This window comes from Dermacentor variabilis, chromosome 1 (assembly GCF_050947875.1).
Source record: "Dermacentor variabilis isolate Ectoservices chromosome 1, ASM5094787v1, whole genome shotgun sequence".
NCBI classification, from domain to species: domain Eukaryota; kingdom Metazoa; phylum Arthropoda; class Arachnida; order Ixodida; family Ixodidae; genus Dermacentor; species Dermacentor variabilis.
This window is the reverse complement of record NC_134568.1, coordinates 281,574,796-281,596,943: the sequence shown is the minus strand read 5'-3', so window position 1 is coordinate 281,596,943 and position 22,148 is coordinate 281,574,796. Positions and strand designations below refer to the sequence as shown.

At 41.3% G+C, this 22,148-nt stretch overlaps 2 protein-coding genes across 8 annotated transcripts in view; one reads left to right on the top strand and one right to left on the bottom strand.

Annotated features, from left to right (window-relative positions):
* Positions 1 to 4,735, bottom strand: part of LOC142565999 (low-density lipoprotein receptor-related protein 2-like) — a 114,911-nt gene extending 110,176 nt beyond the window's left edge. Inside the window, exons 1-2 of the mRNA XM_075676678.1 lie at positions 4,415 to 4,735; positions 3,129 to 3,263 (exon numbers count right to left, since the gene is read on the bottom strand). Coding sequence (XP_075532793.1) covers positions 3,129 to 3,263; positions 4,415 to 4,502 — 223 coding nt within the window. The 5' untranslated portion in view covers positions 4,503 to 4,735. The remainder of the gene's footprint in view (positions 1 to 3,128; positions 3,264 to 4,414) is intronic.
* An 822-nt stretch (positions 4,736 to 5,557) lies between these two features.
* LOC142565974 (uncharacterized) overlaps positions 5,558 to 22,148 on the top strand; it is a 132,608-nt gene continuing 116,017 nt past the window's right edge. For all 7 annotated transcript variants that reach the window (XR_012824942.1, XR_012824944.1, XR_012824940.1 and 4 more), the window contains exon 1: positions 5,558 to 6,049. Coding sequence is in view for 1 of the 7 variants with exons in the window: in XM_075676621.1 (XP_075532736.1) it covers positions 5,744 to 6,049 (306 nt within the window). In the remaining 6 variants the exon portion in view is untranslated. The remainder of the gene's footprint in view (positions 6,050 to 22,148) is intronic.

Genomic DNA, 22,148 nt, shown 5'->3' with positions numbered 1-22,148 from the left:
CAATAAAGGGATAAAAATGTTCGCTGGCTTTGCAGTCTGCATCGTTGACTAATATTTTCAATAAGCTTGATTATTCGAGATTAATAGTAGTTATGCACCATAAAGCCAGTGTAAAACGGCAACCAATATTTCATGCGCCGAACGATAGTTTATTAAAATTTTTTTACTTGATCTGCGCAAGACACGTGAACATCGTTGCCACGAATGCAATTTCGGAGGTTTGCGTTTTCGCAGAACTTTTACTTAGGACAACCATTTGGCAGCCAAGGTTGACTAAATAGAAAGCTACATCCTTGGCTTGCCTTCTGCACCGGCAAAAACCTCCTTTTGTGTGGTGTGGCCCTGCAGAAAATAGTGTAGCCCGAGTGCAAACTTGATAGACGATTGCAGTTGCCATTGGATATTTGTGATTAGGAAGTTTCATGAAAGTAAGCAGGTTGTTTGTCAGTGTGGTGCACTATCATCCCAGTAAAAAGATGTGGTGCACATGCAAAACAGATTTACAACATCACACGCATGGCGTTTGCCCATTAATCGGCTCAGATGTACCAGTAGGAAGCATAATTGAGTGCTAAAATGTGGAATGAAACCGATGAGCTACACGCTGAGTGGAGCGTAGTACATTATTCATTCAGCACGGCTTCTCTTCCTGACTGGCCCCATGAAGTGAGCACCAGTTCAAATCATATTTAGCTGGTCCACACATATGCAAGCGCGCAGCACTTTTATAAAACATTCACTGGGTGCTCCAAGTGCAAGACGCTATCTCCAAATACAAAGCCCTATTCCTAAATCTCTTTACTCCTGCGGGGCCCCAACGCTGACACCTGCAAAGCTCTTTGGGGCCCCAAACTTTTGGAGCCCTTATCCTCACACTCTGTAATACTAAATTTCTTAAAGTATCTTCAACTGAGACACGTCGTAGAGCAGTCAAGTGATAACCTAATGTGCACAAAAAGGCTTGCACAACTCCTGGTAAGGATCTAAATCAAATACAAAAAAGTAAATGTTCTGCACAGTCAACTAATATAAGCAATTAATACTGCAAGTTATTATTATTTTAGCCATGACAGTTAATGTTCTAACCATTTTCAATTGATATCTCAAATCTATGTCTAAACCTAGTCAAACGCACTATACTTAAATACAGTTGTGGTCTGTCCAGAAGGTTTGCAACTTTAACCTGTCTACACACGAACCTGTTGCTCAATATCACATATGCTTTTGATCAACAACAGGTACTATGTAACACAACGTGCCAGACTGCAGCTTCTACTCTGGAGCTTGTTTTCATCTAATGATTTCAGTCAGCCAAGTTACATTGTTGATATATTGCCTGTATACTGGATCATTTCTTCACCGTTTTTAAAAGCAATCTCTTGCGCAAAGTAGTATGTCCCTATCCATACGCTTTCCTTGATTTCAGTAATGCACAATGTCAGCGTATTAGATATTCTCGAACATGATTATGACCACTTTTATCAACGTCACAGTGATGGTGGACGTGTCAATTTTCTGTTTCTACACTGCATGAATACATCCCATCCCAAAAGATATTAAAAAGGTTGTTGCCCTTGTATCACGTGCAGAATAAGTCATCTCAGGAAACGCATAAAAGGCTCATGCCCAAATCCAAAGAGAGGACAACATTTTAGTGACACTGTGATCATATTTGCGACCAAAAATAAAATCTTCCTGGCACAACTTCTTTAACGTCAAAATGCAGGACTTTCTAGCTATCTAAGAAAGTTTTGACTTCACCTAATACAAAAGGAACCAATTAATGAAATAAAATAATGACGCATGAGAAAGGCGTTACTGATCCAGCTTGCGTAGTAACGGTGTACAATGAACACCTTTCCTTTTTTTTTTTTTTTTTTTGCAGTATGAATAACTAGATTTCGCTTGCACTTCTAGGCAGTATGTGCCCGATTTACTGATAACTAAAGAAGGTATTCTTGCTGCCCTGCTCCACTCAGACCCAGACCAAGAAATCTTCAGGACTAGATGAAATTCCGAATACATTTGTTTAGATACGCCGAGTGGTGTGTGAGTAGATTAAACTCCTTACAAAGGTGCTGAGGGAGAAAAAAAACATGTGCTTGAAGAGAATACAATTGGCAGCAATATTACAGAATACCTGTCAACCAGGCTTGTAAGCAACAAATTAAATGTAATTACTTGTAATCATTTACATTCTTGAATGAAATAATTTAAATCAGTTCCCTTTTTTTTCTGAAACATGTCAAAGTCTGCTGTTGACTCCACAATGCTCAAGAGAGTTCTTGGCCACATAATCAATGCCACCTGCCTCCTCACCTCAATGTTCACCAAACTGAAATCTGCTTCTCAAAGTTGCCATTTTGAGTCACTGAAGTAAAAAAAAATTTTGGCTGTAGAGCTGAGCAGAACTGCCATATTCAGCAGTTCTGCAAGGAACCTTCAACAAGCGTACCCATTACTAGGCTAGTGCAAACAATTTGTACTTACATACAAAGTTTGCAAACTTTCTGGACACATATGTTTTCCTTGGATGATAATTCATTTTAAAAAAGAAAATGGAAGCGTGATTAGAAGAGAGATTCCAGGTACCAATGGTCATAAGAGGGTGGTTACTAATGCCTAGTGGTAGCACACTGCATGAAGACAGGCTGGCAGAACACATGCTTAAGTCCAGCAGCCATTCACATGGTCCTCAAAAATATTTAATTTGCCACAGAATGGAGCAATGCTGCAACTGTTGGTATGCTTACCAGCATAAAGATGAAACTGAAAAACAAATCTTAGTGTTCATACTCGAGACAAGAAAATCAAGCATTAAAATTAATTCAGGCGAAACTGATACAGAACCCTGAAACCTTGTAGTAGTTATACTAATTGGATCCTCTTAGAAGCTCAGGTGTTAAGTTTTATAAGCTCTGCACTTCTATCACTTAGTGCTTTTAACTGCAAAGTGCACAAGGACGACATACAGGGCAATCACGAGATATTCAAGAGTGCACCAGTTCTTCCATAATTGTCTGCTCAATTACAAAGGCAACAGTGACAGGAGAAACTGGCAGTTAATAGGAACCATTAAATTCAGCCTGAACATGCAAGTAGCAATGCTTGTGCAATGGGTGCCTTACCTACTGGAAGACAGGAAACACGATTGATGTCTAGGCGAAAGCCCTCAACACAACCACATTCAACAAGAGATTGATTTTTCCAATTCTGTATGCATGTCTGGGCACAGCGTCCCCATTCATTACACGGGGATTCACCTGGAAGAAAATGGCAGAATGTTAGGAATATTATAGCCTTGATGGAAGAAAGAATGGCGTTAATGAATTTTCATGTACAAAGGTACCTGCATACAATTTTTAAATGAAAAATTATAACAGTATGTATGATCAACTTAGGAAATATTAAGATACTGTGGTAAAGCTTTAATAAAACACTTCACTAGCCTAATAATATCTTATTCAATTTCTTTCACGCAATGACACTACGTGTACTCTATCACAAGGCAGAAGCGAGAATGGACCAATTTCAGGCCATCTGGGATTCTTTGATACGCCAAGGAACAATCGCAGATGTTTTACAGCGGCCGCATTTGAATGGTGCCAAGGCGAGACCGTAATGAACGCACAGAAACATATTAGTAGCAGAACCTCTATGCCACAGCTTCACGGCAGTGGGCGAACTCAAAATAAAGTTGTCACTTCACTATGGATAACTCTGCTCTAAACGTTAGCCACACGATTCGCTTAAAATTATTTTTGTTAAGGCACGCTGTCATTTCTTAATAAAGGTCGAAAGTTGAACCTGTACCAGCAGGCGACAAGTGCAGTTTTGATAAGCCAAGATCCTGCCTTGTACTCCAAATGAAAGTGGGGGGACGAGGAAGATCACGGCAACTTTCCTCAGAGCTGTTTTAGTTTTACTTTCGAGCGCACATGCAATCACCGATTTTCTTTTTTGTATACACCATGGTAAAATACAGGCAAACGTGAAATAAACAAAGCTAAGCGGTGCGAACATGCAGAAAATATATATATATAACGTTTTTTTTGTTTTTCTTTTTTCCTTCCTCGCAAGAAACTAAGTTCGCGCGGCGCATGGCCCAGGTCACGATATCACGCTACCTTGTTGATTTACATTAATTTGTACCTTTAGATATACATATAAAGATAGAAGCCGCGGTGGGCGCGAGGTTTTCGTGTTTGAAGTGGTGAAATTATATGACAACATAAGCTGCTGGTCGTAGCCGCTATCGAGCAGGAATACGAATGCGCGCAACTTAGTGCGTGACCCTCCATCGTCCTTCTCGGCGAACGACGATTGCGCCTAACGCACACCAGAAACACGGAAAAGACCCTGCTCATGGAATTAGGCAGTTTAAAAATGTTACCACCACAATAGTCGTGCTTACCATTATTGGCCTGAAGAGATTCCGCAAGGTTGAGGGCGAAAGCAAATAAAGACGGGAGTAGACGCGCAAAGAAGCATGCAGAGGGCATGTCAGAGGTTAAGAAACTAAGGAGCAAAAAGCTGTGAGGTGGACTTCAAACGCTTCGGGAAAGCAGTGAAGCGCTTCTATCGTCATAGTAGTTCTACTAAGGCGATCAGCCGCATTTGTAGGCGGTAAATTGGTAGGAAATAGCTGCCGCGGGCTGCGCTGATGAGACGAATAGGCAGACGAAGTCGTGCGGGCGAGCCGTGCACCGGTAAGGGACCCTTTAACAACAAGGGACAACATTGCGCCACCATACAGTAAAGTTCATTGGCGCTAGCTGTGATATATAAGACACCTTCATTACGAAAAAAAATATGTATTTTATATAAACAGAAAACCAAAACAGCCTTGCACAATATAAAATTGTACACTGCGTGCAATAGAAGCTTCTCAACACGGCTGAGGACTTCACGGTGAAAAAGCGGCTATACAGTTTGCAGGTGTTTGACCACCAGTCACGTGGTTCAGGTTATGGTTTCGTATGTCTCATTCCTGCAGGAAGAAAACTGAAGATCGAGAGAGACAGACTATTTATTTGATTATATATGCATCTCATCAGTTTTTCTCCTTCCTCCTTGGTCTCGACGCTTTGTCCACGCGTTTCCGTCTGTTCTTTCGCCCGTTTTCACACAAAGGCGCCAAGCAGAGGGCGCGTCGTCTTTATTCTATGGCGCGTGGTCTCGCGCTACTGAGTCGCGGGCGCGCTTGTACTCGATTTCCTGTTTTACTTGCCGAACCCAGCGTGCACCTAAAATATAAGTACGCGAACGTTTCTGCATTTCACTGAAGAGCAGCGCATATCATAGAATAAAGAACCCACTGACCCAAGGCTATGTGCTGCTCTTCAATGAAGGTCAAAGACGTTCATTGATAGACAAAACCACGTGGACAAAATGATATGCCATTCCTGTTCACTACTTCGGTGTGTTGATGCTCCAGCAGTGGCGAAATTGCAGGAATCACATTTTTTGTCCTTTTCTTTTTTTAAACCTTACGTGCACAGCAGCCCTTATACTGGAATGTCATCATCATCATCAGCTTATTTTGTGTCCACCGCGTCCACCGCATGACGACCGAAGCATACCGAAGTTGATTCTTTATTCTGTGCGTTGGTTGCTTTGGTCTTTGGTGTACTACGGGCGCTCTCCCCAGGTCTCGTATTGCGGGTATCGAGTAGTTTACTTGCTTTTAGTTTTGTTTAGTATTTTCCTCTTATAGTCTGGTTGATCCCATAGTGAGTTCCTAATGCTTATTTCTTCTCCTGGCCTGCGGTCTTTCCTCTGGGCGGCTTCCCTTCCCACCAGTGATATCTCTTTAGAGGCTTTCTTGCGCAGTGGCAGTCACAACGTTCCAGTTGCCCTAGTGCCGACCTATAGGGGATTCATTCGCGTGAAGAATCCAAAGACAATTCAGGAAAAGTTGAGGAAAGCAACCCGCACTTCCGGAGCACAGCCAATGTCTGACAATTTGGCAGAGGGGGCATTCTGTTTTGTTCGGCGGACCAGACCTGTCTCCGACCTTCTAAATTGTGGAATGTTCGCGAATCACCCGGTGAGCCCTTTTATTCCTGCTCATCTAGCTTGCGTTAAGGGGCTAGTTCGGGTAGTTACGCGACTCTGTGTGTTTCGGAGGTGCTGCAGATGTTCTCCGCTGCAGGTGCCATTTCCGTCTACCGACGTTCACGAGTTTCTGGGAACCAAAGTCGCCCACAGAGTCGGTCATTGTCACTTTTGCAGGCACAACTAGACCTTCAGAGATCAAAGCATGGCCTTTAATATGCAGGGTTTAAGCACTTTCTCACTGCCCACGTTACAGCGTTCAGTGTTGGTGATATGGCCATAGCATTGAGGGATGTAGATCAGAGCTTCGGTGCCGCATTTGCAGAGTATGACACTATGCAAGATGCATCCCCCAAAGCGAGCGATGCTGCTTGTGCGACGGTTCCCACCCTGCGGGCTGTTCGAAACGCCCTGCGACAGATTAAGAGCTTCAAATTCTGCAAGTTATAGAACGGAAGCGATGTTCGCGTCGTGATGCTCGGGCTATTGTTTTAGAGAAATGATGTGGGGTACGCTGAAGCTCCTGCACACTCAAAAGCTATGCATGCATCTCTTGGTTATGTAGCAGCCGCTGTGGACCAGAAAGCTATGGCAAAAGCCCGTGACTCTTTTTCTTTTTTTTTTTTTACCTTTCTGAGACCATTGGTCAAGCTTTCACTGCTAAGATGTCACAACTTTTGCAGATTGCGGCGCGACCAAGTGTTGTTTCTGATATTGCAGCTTCTCATGAGAATAAAGACAAAGGCCTATCGGCAGAAACCTCACACCGCAGTCCAGACGACACAACCTTCCGCATCTCATGTTGAATGCCAGGGTGGTAACAGTTGTGAGTCCGGTTCAGAAAACATTGAGAACATAGATTTGGATGCTCGAAGGTGTAAATGTCACGCTTCTCCGTACTCCCCTAGAACTACTGTCCTTCATAAACTAAAGGCTAAAAAAAGTCAAAATGACAACCTATCAAAGGATAATTTGCTAAAATATAGTATTTTGCAGACTGCAGTTAATACTGCTGCTATATCATCAACATAGGGACCTTAAGTACTGATGGACATAGAGATGGATATATGGAGCTTAAAGTACTGCAGTGGAACTGTCGTTCCATTTTTGCTGCAGCCACTTACTTTTTATATTTTTCTGAAGAACTTCTCCTGATTAGATTATTTTGCAAGAAACGTGGTTATCTACAGAAAAGAGATTTCATTTAAAGCATTATCATAGTTTTCGTCTGGATCGCCCTTCTCATAGCAGTGGCGTCTTATCGAAAATTTGCCATAGAGCACAGATTAATCACCAGTCATTCTGTGCCAGACAGTGAGATGCTAGCATTGGATGTAATGCTGCCTGGTTAGGCCCCATTTTCAATAGTCAATGTTTATTTTCCTTCAAGAGTTATAAGTACAGGTTCTTCTCTTGATGCCGCGGTTGCAGCATGTAGAAAGAGTATAATTATAGCTCGTGATTTCACCAGCTATGAAATGAGAAAGAAATGAGAAAAGCTAAGGCTACATATCTGCGCACACTAGGTGACAAAATAAAATCTAATCCGAGAGATCTCTGGAAGTATGTCAAAAGTAAAAAGAACGATAAAGTAGCTGTGCCTGATACTATAGATGATGTAAATTATGGCGATGACATAACCAGCAACACTGAGCACTTTATTCAATATTTTCTGGCACTGCTGCTATTGTGAAAGACTTACCAATTTCTATCGACTTCGAACAATGGAAAACATAGCAATAGCGGAACAGGGAATTGCTTCACTGCTCAAAAATGTTAAGTTCCACATCTGGTCCTGATTATATTCCAAACTGTGTCTTGAAGAACTGTGCTGCATCTGTCGCCCCATTTCTAGTAATTCTTTTTAAAATGTCCATCGTAGAGGGGTCCCTGCCTAAAGATTAAAAAAGTGGTAACATAGTACCTGTATTGAAAGGCGGCGACAAGACAAATACAAAAAATTGCAGACCTATTTCACTAATTAGTGTCCCATGTAAGCTACCGGAGCATATAATTTATACCAACTCAATGAGTCACTTACAGAGCAAAGGATTATTTTGCCCCACGCAACATGAGTTTCAACGGGGGTTCTTGTGTGGCACTCAGCTAATCGAATTCACCCATGATATCGCATCATCAATAAATAACGGACCCCAGGTTCACAGCATATTTCTGAATTTTCAGAAAGCTTTTGACTCTGTTGCACATAACCTTCTACTGACAAAATTGTCTGCCATCAAAATTCTAGCATCACTGATGAAATGTGTTCGAGGCGTATCTGACTGGTAGAAAGCAGCGTGTTGTCCTTGAGGGACTGACCTCATCGGAGACTGAAGTCTTATCGGGCGTTCTACAGGGGTCCGTCTTGGGCCCCCTGTTACTTCTGATATTCATAAATGACATAGGAATGCATCTTTCCAGTCGCATACGCCTGTATACTTATGATTGTTGCATATATCACGCCATTATGTCCCCTGCCAATTCAAGTATCTTACAAAATGACATGCCCACGTGGTGCGACAGCTGGAGCATGAAATTAAACTCTGCCAAGTGCAATGTCATTCACTAACAAGAGGGTACCGCTTGTTAAAAATTACTTTCTACACACTGAAACATTGATCAAGGTAAGCAGTTACAAGTACTTAGGCATTGTCTTCAAAAATAATCATTCTTGGAATGACCTTATAGAAAGCGTGGCATCTAAGGCTAGTCGTATGTTAAATTTTTGAAAACGTAATTTCTGGAGAGCCCCCCATAAGGTAAAGGAAGCGCTTTATTTAACAAGTGTTTGTCCGATGTTGGAGTACGGCTGCTCTGCCTGGGAGCCAGAGACAAACACAGCCATTAATCAACTGGAACGAACACAAAAATGTGCCACCCAGTTCGTTACCGCCAACTATGATTTCACTCGGAGCTCATCACAAATACATGTTAACTTGGGATGGCCACTTCTTGAGAACCGACGGGAATATTTACGACAAACTTTTCTTCAATGGTTATACAGGCAAGACTGGTTTGTGCAGGGACATATACAGGAAGAACCCAAGTTACATATCACCCAGAACAGATCATCCGCTAAAAGTACAAGAGTACAAATGCCGTATCAATCTATATAAGCATTCCTTCTTTCCAAAAACTGTACATGATTGGAATAAACTGCCACCTGATATTGTCACAGCAACGCCATCTGTGTTTGAAAATTTGTGGAAACATTTGTATGTTTAGTTCAAAAATCTGTTTTGCTTCAGACAGAATAGGAGATTAACCTTTCCTGTGCACGGCTTTTATTAACTTCAAGTGTAATCTTGCCTTAATCGCTATTTTATTCCATTATTATATCATTATTAATATTGTGTTGTACTATGTACTAAATTGTATTTATATTGTATTTCATAATAACCTTAGGTGTAATGTTATATTAAGTACTGTATTTTTCCGTATTAATATTGTGTTGTATTATGTATTAGATGTATCCTTTTGTACCATCAATCATCTGTATTTGAACATATGTATAATATTCCTTTCCCCTACTCTAATGTCCAACATTGGGCGCTGTAGGGATTGAAGTAAATAAATAAGTCTCACCATGTATCATGGGGCTATCGGTCCGATTCTTCTGGCAAACGATTGTTAGATTTGACTTCATCAAATTACCTTGATTGTGTAAATTCGAGAACCCCGACCTATGTATCCCGGAAATCGCATTTGGTGCTCGACCTGACTTTTTCCATTTCAATTTGTGTCATTTTGTCCTGGTCTGCTGTCACCTCGGCCTTCCAATAATTATTGAAATCGCGTGCCAAATTTGGTCAATAAGCACCTATATATATATATATATATATATATATATATATATATATATATATATATATATATATATATATTAATCAAATTTAAATAAGCAGGGAGGACTAAGTGACAAAGTAAAGGCGCTTAATTTGTGTCACGTGAAAAGTGGCAGTTATACAAAATCCAGATTCAGTATGCAGTATACCAAAGGTGGTACTTATTCCCCTTGGTGGAATCGTGAATGCGAATGTAGAAGACGAAAAGCAGCGTGGAGAAGTTACTGTAGAACCAGTGTCCACATAATTGGAATGACTATAAATTTGTTGCAGCTACATTCAGGCAGACAGTTGACGAAGCGAAGAAAATTATAACGCAAAAATTACAGCTATTTATCACAGTCAAGCAATAAAAAAGCTCTATTTAGGTTTGTTGGCCTAAAAAGATTTTTCAGCCCCAACAAATGTAGAATCTGTTAGTTTAACTTTCACGTAATTGGTGCAGTCACTGGAGGAGATGGCAAAAGGCCTAGAGAGTCAATTTATGTCACTTCTACCCTATCGTATGCCGGCACCGGAACAAGCTGATGAATTCACAGCAGTCGCATTAGAAGAATCGGGGCTCCTAATGGCATAACCACAGCAATGATAAAAATAATATTCGAATTGTCTCCCCAGGATTTGCTCAAATTCATAAATTTTTCAATTCAGAATACATAGATATATCCAGATTAGAAAGTTGCCAAAGTAATTCTACTTAAAAATCAGGGTGATGGATACACAATAGATAACATTAGGCCTATTTCTATGACTTCGTCTTGTGAAGTTAATCAAGAGAGTATTGTATGGTCATATTGAAAGGTGGATAAAAAACAGCTTAATATTAAGTGACTCTCAAGTAGGATTCAGGCCTGGGTGCTCAATTTGGTGTGCTCATGTTGACTTGGAGAGTCGAATTCAACTCGCTCGCTGCAACAACCAGTATGCGGCCTTAGTGGCATTAGACATTGCGAAGGTGTATGACAGTGTTGAGCACACCCTCTTGATCGGCAGACTTGTAAGTATGAGTCTCCCACAGTACATAACTGTATACGTAATTTCTTGAGCGGAGGTTCGTTTTATTGCTATCAAAACTGTGTTTCTTCTCAATGTTGCAAACAGGCAATGGGTGTTCCTCAAGGCGCAGTACTTTCCCCCATTCTATTTAATATTTTACAAAGTCATTCCTACATACCATGATTTGCAGGTATACGTATACACTGATATCGAATTTTTTTTGGTGTCAAGCGATATACATAGACTTTGTAAAACATCATAGTCGTATTTGAATCAGATTGAAATGTGGCTTAAGGGAATACAAATGTGTTAACAAAAATGCCGTCATAGTTTTCCCCTTAACTTTTCCCATCCAGATAACACTGATGTATGATCAGGAGATAATTCCACAGGTACAATCATGAAAATATCTGGGAATGACATACTACAGAAAAGCTTAATTGGCGGACACACATAGAATACATCACATCTAAAGGAGCACGCGCTGTTGGTTTATTACGAAGAGTCAGCAACAGTCATTTTGGAATGTGCAGGGAGACTCTGCTGATGATTTGCTGTATGTAAGTCTGCCACATTTTAGAGTTCCGTTGTGTATAATTTTCTAGAGGTCCTGCTTATAAGTTACACCCTCTCATTCCTTTACAACGCGAATCATTACGTCTATGTCTTGACCTTCCAAAATTTCTAGCGAATATTTATCATGAAACTCGCCTGCCTTCTCTTCAAACTCGATTTCGGATACTGACAGTTGAGACATTACTGAATATCTGTGCTTCTCCCCAGAGACGCTCCTCCTGTGTGTTCATTTGAGAGCCGACTGTATTCTTCACGAATCAGCGGTCTCAACTCCATCATCCCCAGGTAATTTTGGTGCAGAAGCTATTAGAACCATTGCAAGTATCAATCCATGGTATGGTTTTTCCAAATTTACCTACTGCAACAGTAAATGTTGAATTCAATAATATATTTCCTAATAACGTCAAGCTTTTTCCTAATAGGTACCTAAAAGGCTTGTTATATGACCGCCTTGAGAACCTCCCTATATATACAGTAATAGCCACAAATGCTTCTGTGAGTGGAGAGGAGGCAGGAGTGGCATATTTTTGCCATCATTAAATTGGTCTTTCTCTCTTCGACGGCCCGACTTTACACCAGTATTTCATGCAGAGTAATTGGCTAACATTCTAACTCTACGAAAACTTCCGTCATCTATTTATTCTGCTGTAATCATAATGAACTCCTTATCTGTTTTTTCTGCTCTAACAGTGCCAAATTCATCTACCATTCTCTGAGAATTTTATTCATCTATCCCCCAACATTTACGCTTCATCCTTTTGGTATGAGTACCAGGACACATGGGACTCACTTTAAATGAGTCAGCAGGCGCACTACCGGCAGCATCTCTTAGAGGCCCAGTACTGAGGATCCTGAAACTTTCGGCGTGCATCACGGCTGCAAGATTTAGAAAATTTCGTGTTCAAGAAGAACACAAAATAAATCATATTTATTAAATAACACTGATTTCCAGCATGTTAGATTCCCTTGGCATATAGCAGGTGGCGTTCAAGAAAATGTGAAGTTTCATTCACCAGAATGTGTTGCCGAATACCAGTGCTTAATTTTTATTCCCACAGGTCTGGTTTAGCACCTTCCCCTCATTGTTTTTATTGCAATGAATGTGAAACTATAGAACATTTCTTTATAGAGTGTCGTAGGTTCGACGTGCACAGAAAACTTCTAGAAGGTCCCCGTCGCCAACTTGGATTGCGCATTACGTTCCCTGTGATACTGTCTCTTGGGGCCATATTCAATTCTGTAAGTGAAACAAAGAGACTGCCATGTTAGTTGTTTTACTTTCCTCTATATGAACACAAAAATGTTAACTTCAAATTTTAAAATAATACAGCCTGAAAATAGATGATAACGATTAGTATTCATCTAATATCATTTATAAATTACGAAATTCTATAGAAGTATTCATCCTTTCACACCTATTGCCGCCCGATTCATGGCCGATCTCCTGTAGCTGGTTGAGCCATATCCATAGGAACCAAACTGCAGGACGAAGGCTGTGCGAGCCGATTACTAGTGCCCACGAATTTCCTAATTTCATCACCCCACCTAGTCTTCTGTCCTCGACTGCACTTCCCTTCTCTTGGCACCTATTCTGTAACACTAATGGTCCACCAGTTATCTAACCTACGCATTACATGACCTGCCCAGCTCAATTTTTTTTCTCTTCATGTCAATTAAAATATCGGCTATACCCGTTTGCTCTGTGATCCAAACCGCTCTCTGTCTCTTAATGTTATGCCTAGCATTCTTTGTTACATCGCTCTTTGTGCAGTCCTTAACTTGTTCTCAAGCTTCTTTGTCAGTCTCCAAGTTTCTGCCCCATATTGTAGCACTGGTAGAATGCACTGATTGTACACCTTTCTTTTTAATGATAATGGTAAGCTTCCAGTCAGGAGCTGACAATGTCTGCCGTATGCGCTCCAACCCATTTTTATTTTTGTGTGAATTTCCTTCTCACATACTCCTTCACAGACTCTAGAGGCTAACTGGCGATCCTGTTCTCTTGCCTGGGTATTCATCCTTATCTGTTTCCTGCATATTAATCTTCAACCCCACTCTTATACTGTTAAGGTCCTCAATCATTTACTGTAACTCACCTCCAGTGTTGCTGAGCAGGACAATGTCATCTGCAAACCGAAGGTTACTGGGGTATTCGCCGTGGATCCTTACTCCTAAGCCTTCCCAGTTTAATAGCTTGAGTACTTCTTCCAAGCATGCAGTGAATAGCATTGGAGAGATTGCCTCCTTGTCTGAACCCTGTCTTTATAAGTATCTTCCTACTTTCCTTGTGTGGAATTAAGGTAGCTGTGGAATATCTGTAGATATTTTCCAAGATATTTACGTAACTGGCCTGTGTTCCTTGATTACGTAAAGCCTCTATGACTGCTGGTATCTCTGATGAATCAAGTGCCTTTTCCTAATCTATGAAAGCCATAAAGAGAGGCTGATTGTACTCTGCGGATTTCTAGATTACCTGATTAGTGACATGGATGTGATTGTAAGGTATCCATTCGTGAAGGCAGCCTGTTTCCATGGTCGGCTAAAGTCCAATGTTGCCCGTATTCTATTGGAAATTATCTTGGAGAATATTTTATATAATATTGGAAGTAAGCTAATGGGCCTATAATTTTTCAATCCTTTAATGTCTCTGTTTTTATGGACTAGAATAATGTTTGCATTCTTCCAGTTCTCTGGGACCCTTAAAGTCGATAGACACTTCGTATAGAGAGCCGCCAGTTTTTCAAGCATTATGTCTCCTTCATCTTTGATTAAATTGACCGTTATTCCATCTTCTGCTGTCGCTTTTCCCAGTTTCATGTCTTGCAAGGCCCTTCTACCCTCATCGCTTGTTATAGAAGGTATCTCTGCAACCTGTTCATTACTGCTTCGAATGGAGGTATCGTGGCTATTATATGCTATTAGGATATAAGAAGTATTGCAACCTCTTGCACATGCTCTCACCGTCAAATTTGTATATTTTCAGGCCCAAGTATAATAGGTGGATTGTAATGGTTGTGTATTCATTTCTCTGCACTCCTGCTGGTCTTGTAGTTGTTAGTGTCGTTAGTCCAGCTCTGTTCTCGTGCATTTGAGGTGTTCCACAAAGATATTGGGAAAAGGGTGGCCATCAAAGGAGACCAAGGAATGTGCCCCAAGTGCTTGGCTCCAGTGAAAACCAGACGCTCAATACATGCTTTAGGTGTGTCCTGGAACACGGGCGATCATACTTGAGAATTGAAGAAAGGCTGGACTGAAGTCAGACCTACCTGGAAACTGTGACCGTTAGGTGATGGACAACAAATAGTTTCCAAAGACACTGCTGCAATTCTTAAACAAGGCAGAGTTGGAAGTGTTCAACTTTCCTATATTCCTTATGCCTTGCGGAAAATCCTTCTCAACACACACACACAAAATTCACTGACGATGTCGATACTGCCTAATGCGAAATTTGAGCGCAGCTCTAAACGTGCTTTCATTTCGCGGTATATTTGCTGGCACGACTGCCTCGCTAATGTGGAGGTCGTGAGAGGCAGTGCGTGGGTGACATGTGGGCACAATTTGCTGCAGCCGCCGCAAACAGACCTCCCAGACGTTGCGCGCTACTCTGGTGCAATCTCAGTCATCGTTGCCGCACTACGCTTTTCATTTCCCACTTTCGCCATACCCTCCTCCTCACGTCTTTCATCCTTCGCTGTGCTCGTTAGCTCGGTTACACCGACACAGGAACAGGCACCTAAAAGCTGCGCTCTTAAGGAACTGTCGTGGATAGGGGATTCCTGTATGAGTCTATTGAATTGCATAAGCTCATCAACGAGACCATAGTGAGCTCAAGTTCTTGCAGGAGTAAGAATGAGTGCCAGTCAATCAGAAACTTTGCAAGACTCTGCAAGTACAAGAACATTTGTTGAATAAACATGTCCTGAGCCAAGATTCCATGTCTTTTTTTGTGAGCTTGAATAAAGCATGTTCTCCTTCTCCTGCTGTACAGTAGCGCATATGGTGTGAAAGGAAAACCTGGTGTCAACCTTGTAGCTACAAAAAGCTACAAAGGCGACACCTGCAGAAAGGAAGATTGCCGTTAACCAAGTATTGGTCCAGGGATTGTATTTGGCATCTCCAGCATTCCGGGCATAGCTTCCTGCTACTACTAGCAGCAATCAGCAACTATATATACTGTTGCCTTGTCAAATTTTTGCAGGCACGAAGTTGGCCATTCAGTAGTGTTAATTCTTAGTAACTGGGGAACTGAAGCCAGTTGTGAGCTGTTGAATATCATGTTTTCTAATGCAATAGACAATTTGACATTGAGCTTACGTAATTATGCAAGCGAATACAAATTTAGTCAATAAGCTTTGAGTAACTAGCTAATTAGTGATAACACAAATTTACCACTGTGCGCTAGGTGACTGCTAACAAAATGCCGTAGGTCCCATCATCGTACCTTGAAGCCCTTTTCTTTTTTTAACAGTTTGGCCCACATTAGCTAGCACACATGGTATTTCTCAAAGATAGCATTTGTGGTGTGGGTCAATGGAGCTCTGTCCAGCGCATTCCAAGCTTTTTGGAGCTGCAGTTGAGGTGGATAATCGAAGCATAAATGTTAAATGAATGAATTCTGGGGTTTTACGTGCCAAAACCACGATTTGCTTACGAGGCGCGCTGTAGTGGGGGACCGGATTAATTTTGACCACCAGAGCATATTTAAGGTGCCCTTAATGCACAGGACATAAGGATTTTTGCATTTCACCTCCATCGAAATGCTGCCACCGAGGCCAGGATTTCTGCCTGTGACTGTGCTTAGCACAGTGGAACCATAGCGACTAAGCCACTGCGGAGAGTAAAGCATAGGCGTTAAAGGGGCACTAAAGCGAAACAATAAATCAATTTAGACTAATAAAGCGTTGTTTGAGAACCCTACAGGCAGTCATTTCAAAATAATAGGTTGATTATTAGATGTGAAAATGAAGGTCGAAGTATCAGTATTTGAATTTTACGCCGAAGCCCCGATGGCCGGTACGTCAGTGTGACGTCAGAGATTCCAAAATATGTTTTCGCATTTGGGCTGTGTTTGTTGAGTAAAAATTCCCGAAACTTGCTATGTTTATTATTTGGTTCCTTTAAAACACAATTTAGTGCATCTGTACCTCTATATAAGTAAGTAGGCCCTAGAAGATGCCATAAAAATCCGTGACGTCACAGTGACCAGGTGCAGGAACTTCAGCGAGGCATCGCCACCCGTCTTTCGTTCTTTTGCTTTTTCTGGCCTGCCAAGCATCTGATTGTGGTAAGAGTAGTGATTTTAGTGCCGTAGAAAGGTAATTTACTGATGCATAAGAAATAATTTTTTCTCTTTAGTGGCCCTTTAAAAATGGGATTGAACATCTGACTAAAAGATCAGAAAATATTTGCTGTGGTCTAACAAGTATGCAACAAATGCTTGTTACATATGACTTCTACAAAATTTACCTTGATTTTAATTCATTAAAACTTTCTTTGTCACGACCAGTTCCTTGTTTCAAGAGCTGTGAGCTGTTTCCAAGTGACTGTTGCGGACCACAGAGACAGTAGTAGCAAGTAACTTAATTAAAAATGCTTGCGTAACTGGTAGAAATGTTCTGTAACGTGGTAAAGCACCCATTTTTCAGATTTGTTGATTGCAACGTCCAGCAGCAGCTTAAGGAGTGAACACTGGAATTGAGATTTTGTTGGCGCAGTTTGCTCTGTGAACTGCTTGCCAAAAGTAGGTTGTTTGATGCTGGTTATAACAGAATTAAAGTGAATCAAACAGAGACTGTCAATTGTTGTCAGTATACGAAAAGACAGTGATCAGTACTTGTTCCCTTTTAATGCTTCGTGTTCAACTCTTGTCAGTAATTTGGGAATTAATATTGTGTGAAGAACAGATACGACACATTTTTCAAAGCCGACATAGCTGCTTGGCACAACCCTTTGGGCTAGATATGCCTTCAAGACATAAGGTTGCAGTCAACTAGAAATGGAAGCCTCTTTAGCTGTGCGGAACGCAGTCAAATTATAATAGTTCACTGAGGTGTTCAAAATCAAACACACACATAAGGCTGGTGCCGTCTTATTTATGTGGAGGTGCTTTGCGGACCGAGGAAATGAACAGTTCTGCTTGTACATAAAGGAAGATGGCTCAAAACTTTGTGCTGCACAAGGTACATTAGTTTTTCTCTTTAATGCAACACACTAATGCTCTGCTGCGTAAAGCTCTCCTAGGCACTCTGAATGCCACTGTGCAGGATTGCTTCATGGCAAGCAGTCCCATCACCTTGTATTTCTGGGCTCTTGGTCCTAAATGGAAGCGTTAGCTCGGGAGCTGCAATGTATGGGAACGAAAAAATAATTTTTTAAGGAAATACATGCACACATTTTAATAACGTTCATAGCATTTACAAGAAAACATTAAAAGCTAGTCATCATCATCATCAGCCTGTTTTATGTCGACTGCAGCACGAAGGCCGCTCCCTGCGATCTCCAATTACCCCTGCCCTGCACCAACCGATTCCAACTAGCGCCCGCGAATTTCCTAATTTCATCACTCCATCTAGTTTTCTGCCATTCTCAACTGCATTTCCCTTCTCGTGGTACCCATTCTGTAACCCTAATGGTGCAACGGTTATCTAACCGGTGCGTTACATGACCCGCCCAGCTCCATCTTCTTGACCAATTTTGCTCTTTCTCTCTTCAAATTGAGGTGAATCCTAACCCTCACTAACCTATGATCACTGTACTTTACCCTACCCTGTGGACTTGGAAGCACCGAACGAGCACGGATGCTGATCAAATTTTTTCTGATCGCACAGATCGTGCTGTCGAGAACCGGATTCGTCAACGCAGGGTCTGAGCATGTGCTGCATCAGGCCTATCTGCTGCTACCTCCAGCTGTCTGCCCTGCTGGCTTCATCAGACGAAACACGTCGCAGGAATCTGTACCATGTGCACTGCACTGGGACCACCTGACCAGCACGGTGATGTCGACGGAGACATCACGGCACTCGGATAAAAGCAGCAGCCTTTTCGACATACCCTTCAGTGGACTTTGAAGCACCGAACGAGCATGGATGCTGATCAAATTTTTTCTGATCGCACAGATCGTGCTGTCAAGGACTGGATTCGTCAACGCAGGGTCTGAGCTTGCGCTGCATCAGGCCTATCTGCTGATACATCCGGCTGTCTGCCCTGCTGGCTTCATCGGAGGAAACACGTCTCAAGAATCTATACCACGTGCACTGCTTTGGGACCACCTGACCAGCACGGTGACGTCGATGGAGACATCATGGCACTCGGATAAAAGCAGCAGCCTTTTCGACATACCCTTCAGTGGACTTGGAAGCACCGAATGAGCACGGATGCTGATCAAATTTTTTCTGATCGGACAGGTTAGTGACAAGCATTTAGTCTCTTCAGTTAGAGACAACAGCGTAACATTGACGGTGCTCCCAAGTCCACAATGCTGTGTTGCTATTTTGTGGGATTGTTTTAATGTTGTCTGCTTAATGTTACTAACATCCGGAGACGAACAGAATCCAGGCCCCGACTCTGATTCGGATGAATGTTCGCAGCAGGAACTAATGAAACGCATTCTAAGAGAACAAAGGGAAACAAACAAAACACTGAAACAACTGTCTTCAAATATCAAGCACATGGAGACAATAGTTGCAGATTTGCAAGAAAGAATGACAGTTATTGAGAAGGAAAGGGGATTATGGAAAGAATGCGAAGACAAGATAGTACACTGTGAGGAATTGTGTAAATCTACCATGACACAAGTAGAATTTCTGGCATCAAAGGTCGATGATTTAGAAAATAGAAGTAGGTGGAATAACCTAAACGAGTAGAAAGGGGGTTAACCGAGGGGCTCGATTATTATTAGTCATATCCGTGGAATAACCTAGTAATTTGTAGATTAAGTGAGAGCTCTGATGAAGATGTTAAAACACTTGAAGCAAAAGTGCGAGACGGTATATTTAAGACGATTCTAGGAATAGAAATTAACTCAATAGAACGAGTTCACAGAATCAGTACAAAGCGAAGCCAAAGGACACGCCCTGTTATTATCAGGTTATTTAACTTCGCTGAAAAAAACAAAATATTATTAAGCTGCTTCCAAGCTGAAAAACGCCCAGATTTCAATATCTGACGATTTCGCAAAGAAAGTATGCGACACACATGGCTAAGTTATGGCGTTCTGCAGTAAGTGCCAAAGCGAAAGGGGCAAAGGTATCACTGGCATTTGGTAAACTAAAAATAAATGGCAAAACCTTTATATGGAATGAGTATGAGGACCGAAGAATTGAACTATCTAAACCGATAACTTCTGCACACGCTGGCCCGGCAGCTTGTGATGGCACGTGATGACAACATACTAAATGTATCAGAGTCTTATCGCTGAATGCACCCAGCGTAGTCAATAAGTTTAGCCTACTTGAAAGCATAGTTGCAGCCCATCATCGCACATCATAGTCGTCACAGAAACCTGGCTTCACGAAGGCGTCCAAGATTCCGAATTGTTTCCACCTTCTTATCGGCTCATACTGAAAGACAGAGAATCGCAGGGGGGAGGTGTAGCTGTCGCAATTAAATCTAACATAAAATTCACAGTTTTGAACAGCATACCTGACCATGAAAGCGTATGGTGTAAACTTATATTTAATGGAAAAAGCATATTTCTGGGTGGTGTGTACCGACCTCTGAATGCGCCCCCTGAATATCTAGATGTTATGCACGATTACGTTGCACAACACACTAACTCACCTGCCAATATTATCATCGCAGGTGATTTCAATTTACCAGGAATCAATTGGACTAATCTTTCGCACCACAGCTCTGACGCGAAAAGTGCTGAATCACTATTGTTTATTTCATTTACGTTCTCTCTAGACCAACTAGTTTCCGAACTGACTAGAATAGCTGATCCGTCATGTTCTGTGCTTTATCTGATGTTCATAAGCAGCCTATTTCAAAATAACACATTAAACGTTGAAAATGGCATTTTGGACTATAAAATTATTGTATTCTCCTGCCCAATTTTAGGAAACCGTGAACGTGTTAAGCCATTGATTGCTGTTATCATAAATTACTCAAGAGCGGATGACAATGCTATCTCAGAATATTTTAACGCCTGTTTTTTGCAGTTTTCATTACTTCTTGACGTAAATGGATTATGGTTACGTATTAAGGATATTGTACATTTTTCTGAAGAAAACTACATTCCCCCCAGAAAGAAACGAGTGAACAGAGAACATCCTTGGGTATTGCGCGAAATAATACATTTAAAACGAAAAAGTAAAACGAAGCGAAGCACAGAAAGAAAACCACACGTGACCTTCAAGATCTTGTATGCTTCCTACAAGATAAGGTCCACACGGCCAAGGAGCGTTTTTTCACTGTTACTCTGCCTTCTTACGTGACGAATAAACCACAAAAATTCTGGCGCTACCTATCGCGGGAGCGGCACACCGTATCGCAGATAATTGTTTCAAACGAGACTGTTGTTCAGCCTGACGTCATAGCAAGCAAACTTAATGAATTTTTTCAATCTGTATTTAACAGAACTACCTTTAACGGCCCCTTTCCACGGTATCAGTTCGACAATCCAATGCCTGAAATAGATATCGACCAAGAAGGTATTTTTCGACTCTTGCAAAAGCTGGATGTAAAGAAACCCTGTGGCCCTGATCTTATATTAGATTCTTGCAAAAACATGCAGTTTGGACGCCAAAATACTTATACATAATTTACAGGCGACCTTTGGAAACTTCAGTGATACCTGACGACTGGCAAATGGCCAAAGTAATACTGTGCACAAATCTGGCTCTAAACTCGACGTAACTATAGACCTGTTTCATTAACATGTGCATCCAGTAAATTGTTCGAACATATTATTTATAAGGCCATAATATTGCACTTAGAAAATAATAACCTACTATACAGCCGGCAACACGGATTCCATTCAGGTGTAAGTACTATTACTCAGTTAGCTGAGATAACCCATGATATAGCTACCGCAATAAATAACAGAAGTCAAATAATGCCATTTTCTTAGATTTTTCAAAGGCCTTTGATGTTGTTCCTCATCCAGATCTCGTTACTAAACGAACTGCCATTGGTATGCACGAGAAAACAGTATCATGGATCAAGAACTATCTCTAAAACAGAAAGCAATGCATAGCTATGAATGATATTATGTCTGATTACATTGTTTTTTCTGGTGTACCACAAGGTTCGGTTCTTGCGCCCCTCCTATTTCTGATCTACATAATGATATTCGTTCATGCATTCAGCCGCCTATTCAAATGCGCCTATTCACCGATGATTGCATAGTGTACATAACAGTGAATACCAGAGAGCATCAGGTAAAACTAAACGATTTGTTAGCTGCAATACAAAATTGGTGCAACAAATGGGGGATGAAACTGAATGCAACAAAAACTACCAGTATCTCCTTCACACACTAGAAAAATGCGCTTCAGTTTACATACCCAATAAACAATATACCACTAAGAAAATTCGATGAGGTCACTCATCTGGGATGTGTCACTCTTACAACGAAATTAAATTGGGAAGCTCATATAAATAACATATATGACAAGGCACTAGGTAAACTACATTTCTTGAGAAGAAAACTTAGAAACACATCTCCGAGTGTTA